Source organism: Girardinichthys multiradiatus, chromosome 12 (genome assembly GCF_021462225.1).
Source record: "Girardinichthys multiradiatus isolate DD_20200921_A chromosome 12, DD_fGirMul_XY1, whole genome shotgun sequence".
Lineage (NCBI taxonomy): Eukaryota > Metazoa > Chordata > Actinopteri > Cyprinodontiformes > Goodeidae > Girardinichthys > Girardinichthys multiradiatus.
In genome coordinates, this window is record NC_061805.1 from 47748698 (window position 1) to 47752185 (window position 3488).

At 36.3% G+C, this 3488-nt stretch overlaps 1 protein-coding gene across 1 annotated transcript; it reads right to left on the bottom strand.

Annotated features, from left to right (window-relative positions):
• Positions 1 to 981: 981 nt before the first annotated feature.
• On the bottom strand, positions 982 to 2257 carry LOC124878379 (C-C motif chemokine 20-like). The gene is made up of 4 exons (XM_047382296.1): positions 2112 to 2257; positions 1802 to 1916; positions 1578 to 1688; positions 982 to 1480 (listed from the first exon to the last, which is right to left on the bottom strand). The coding sequence occupies exons 1-3, from the start codon at positions 2170 to 2172 to the stop codon at positions 1583 to 1585; spliced, it is 282 nt and encodes a 93-aa protein (XP_047238252.1). The 5' UTR covers positions 2173 to 2257; the 3' UTR covers positions 982 to 1480; positions 1578 to 1582.
• Positions 2258 to 3488: the final 1231 nt, after the last annotated feature.

The window sequence follows — 3488 nt, forward strand, 5'->3', positions numbered from 1 at the left end:
GTTCTGATATTTGCTTTTAGTACCGACCGGTGATCATTTCCTGGAGGTCAGTCCTATACAGGTTTAATGAGAAGCAGGTGAGATGTTTCCTGTCCTTACAATATGATCAAAGAGCACAAAAGTAAAGTTTGATATAAACTAAACTTTATTTAGGTTAAAAATGTTCTTTGCAATAAATTTATGTAAATCTGGTCACTTTCCACAGATTCATAATATGAATTCATAATATGAATTCTTACCCCAAAAGACTAAACTTTGTTTTAATTTGAGTCAGTGACATTAATATAGCTTAGAGTTTTTTAATTCAACTTTATTCTCTCTGTACTTTATTTTTATTTTAGAGCCCAGTTTATCAACGGCTGTTCTGAAAAGGTACCACAGAAAAACATTTTTTTTTACATCTTATTTTATTAGTATTATTTTTATTGTATTTGCTTGTACTTTTTATTTATTTGTATGTTTCTACAAAGTTTTCTATTGTCCTATTTCATTTTTAAATTGTCTCTGTTCTATTTTTTGTCAATAATATTTTTTTATTTGGTCCTCAGTTTTCTTGAACTTTATTTATTTGATATTTTCAAAATTATATCATAGAAGGATATATTTAAATTTTCTATTACTTTCATTTGGCTATGATGTTTACAGTTTTATTCATTTTTTTATGTCAATGATTATTTATTTATTTATTTAGATCTTTTGCTTATTTTGATGTTTTCTACGGTTTAATAATGTCACTTGCTTCAACTTTTTATTTACATATTTAGTTTCTTTCTTATTATAAACTCCATTGCCTCATTGACATTTAGGAACCCGATAAAGATTTTTTTTCATATGCCGTATATTAATATTATTACTGTACATACATATACTAATGAAAACCAATATGTATGTGAACACAAAGCAGCTGAGATGCAGCTAATTTAGACCCTCAGTTTTATCAGAGGATGTGTTGAGTTGAAGAAGAACACAGCAACCAAAATGTACAAAATGATATAAAAAAAAGTTTATTTTAACTCTCAGCTTTAACTGTACAATACAATATTCACATTTTGTCAGAACAAACCCCCCTCCAACATGCAGCATACAATACTGTGATAAACAGAACAGGGATTTTCTCTTTTGTCTGCTTCAGGTGTTACAGTCCAGGCAGGTTGAGGCATCTGTTTCTATTTCTGTACAACATATCGGAGAAATACCACAGAAAAAAGGAAACAGCCCTCTGTTGGAGCTCTGCCAGATGCCAGTTACCACAAGTAAAAAGAAACACGTGTAGAATTGAACTTTCAGCCTGTCTGTAGTCACGTGTGGGCGAAGACAAACAGAAAGTCATCATAAATCAGACAGAGCAATGATTTCTGAGTAACTTCACAAGTTTGATCTTCTCAGGCATTAACTGTACAACACGACTGCTCTGGGACTCTGAACAGAAACGGCTCTGAGTTCAGCCTTCAGACATCCTTTCCCATGTCTTCTCCATGTTCTGTAACAGAGCAGAACAGAGAGTGAGGCTGTGCATGATGAATGCAATTCAGAAAGACCGTCAGGAATCAAAAGCCATGAGCAACTTGTTGGTTTACCTTTTTTAATGGTGAGGGTGTCTCTTGTCCAAAATCTTGATAAGATTTTGCACCCATGGATTCCCTTCAGGAGGTACGACACACAGCTTCATGCCTTTCTTATTGACAAACCTGCAAAAGCAGATTCAGAAACTGGATTAAAATTCAGCAAAACTTGGATACGGCTCACAGCAAAGTCTCATCTGAGGGGTTTGTGGTTATGATGAATCTTGGTGGACACTCACACAGTGGCGCTAATGTCACAGCCCATGCCAGCTCTCTTAATGCTGTAGCTCACAAGGTTTTTGGGGTTTAGACGTTTCTCACTGACACTCAGGCAGCAGTCCATCACGATCTGAGCTGCAGGAACACAAAGACACAAATACATGAGTGTGAGCATGCAGGCTGGATGTCAAGCATATACACAATAACTACAATTAAAGCTTTTTGCAAAAATGTCAAAAATTCTGCAATGCACAAATTATTGCCGAGAATGATTTCAGCTGCATGTAGCTTTTAGAAAATTAAGCATTTGCAAGTTGATGTTTCCCTTACCTGTTGCAAACTGGAAGCAGATGAGACCCAGGAAGAGCAGGGCAGAAACTTTGGAGGCCATTTGTCTGTCTAGTTGTCTCTTCGTTTCTTTAGCAAGTCTCTTCAGGAGAGGGCAGCTGCTGCTTTGACAAGAAGTGCGAGTTGCAGGTGCATTTATACAGGTGTTGACAGAAAGTGAAAGTTTGATTTCTTTTCACTGACTGGAAGTGCCGTGGTGCTGGCAACAGACTTAAACGTGCCCAGACAATAGCCAAAAATCCCCCAAAGTAGTTTTTTACATCTTTCTCAGATTACATGATGCAATCTGCTCCACTGTGCCGTAGCTGCAAATTGTTTGGATAAAGACCTGTTATTTTAAGTTTCCTTCCAGAAACAATAAAGCAAAATAAACGTGTATATAATGTGCACAGAAGTGGCAGGATTTAATTGAGATCTGCTAGGATCATTTAAGGTTAATATTCCTACTTCTGCATAGAGCTTCATAATAAAGTGAAAGTCTTTAAAATACAAAACAATTATGTAAATCATATATGTTTTGCCAAAAAGCATCATTTGTCTATTTATATTAAGTAAAACAGAATGTAACATTCCTCTTTGCAGCCATCACTGCACATCTCCAGAAACTGTGGATTTGTTCTTGGATGATATTATAGTTTCCTGGCAGCAGCTGCACACCTCAGACATATTTTTTATTAGATCAGGGTCGAAGTTCCAGTAATAAACTACACATCAGCACTTTTCATTGGGTAGATGTCTTGATGAACCACTCTTCACTCTTTTGGTCAGTAAATCTATTTTCCAGGTTTTTGATCTAAGCCGCAAACTGACTGCCTCAGCATCTTTGGAGAGAAAAGGTTTTCATCCTGCAGCACAACCAATCAGACCACTTTCTGGGGTCTTTCTGAAGCCAAGGACTTACTGGTCTACCATGAAGTTACCATGAAGCACTCTGAACCCAGTCCGATAATAGTTTGGTGCAATTCAAAGACTTTGTTCTTTTATTACAACCTGAAACACTTTGACCTCATTTCACCTTTTAAACCAATAGCTTCTTGAAGGCTGGCATACTTTTTGCCAGTCAGAGGCAATTGCTTTTAACTTATGTTCCTCAATGTATGAGATTAAAAATAAATATCAATCCATTCATTGTCTATACTCACTTATCGTCGCATGGCCATTAGAGTACCAAGAGACAACCCACACATGCATGTGAAGAACATGCAAACTCCAAGACCCTCTGTCCTAGGTCCTTCTTGCTGAAAGGGCTACGAACTGCTCTGCAGTGTGACCCTAAATATATAAAATCAATATTTTTGTCTATTTATATGAAACTGTGATCTAATTGTTTAAATGTCTGGTTATGGTAAATGGCCTGCA

Coding starts and splice junctions, on each gene's coding strand:
- LOC124878379 (XM_047382296.1), bottom strand. CDS start 2,172: ATGGCCTCCAAAGTTTCTGCCCTGCTCTTCCTGGGTCTCATCTGCTTC. Junction 1,917..2,111: donor CTGCTTCCAGTTTGCAACAG/GTAAGGGAAACA, acceptor GTGTTCCTGCAG/CTCAGATCGTGATGGACTGC. Junction 1,689..1,801: donor TGTGACATTAGCGCCACTGT/GTGAGTGTCCAC, acceptor CTGCTTTTGCAG/GTTTGTCAATAAGAAAGGCA.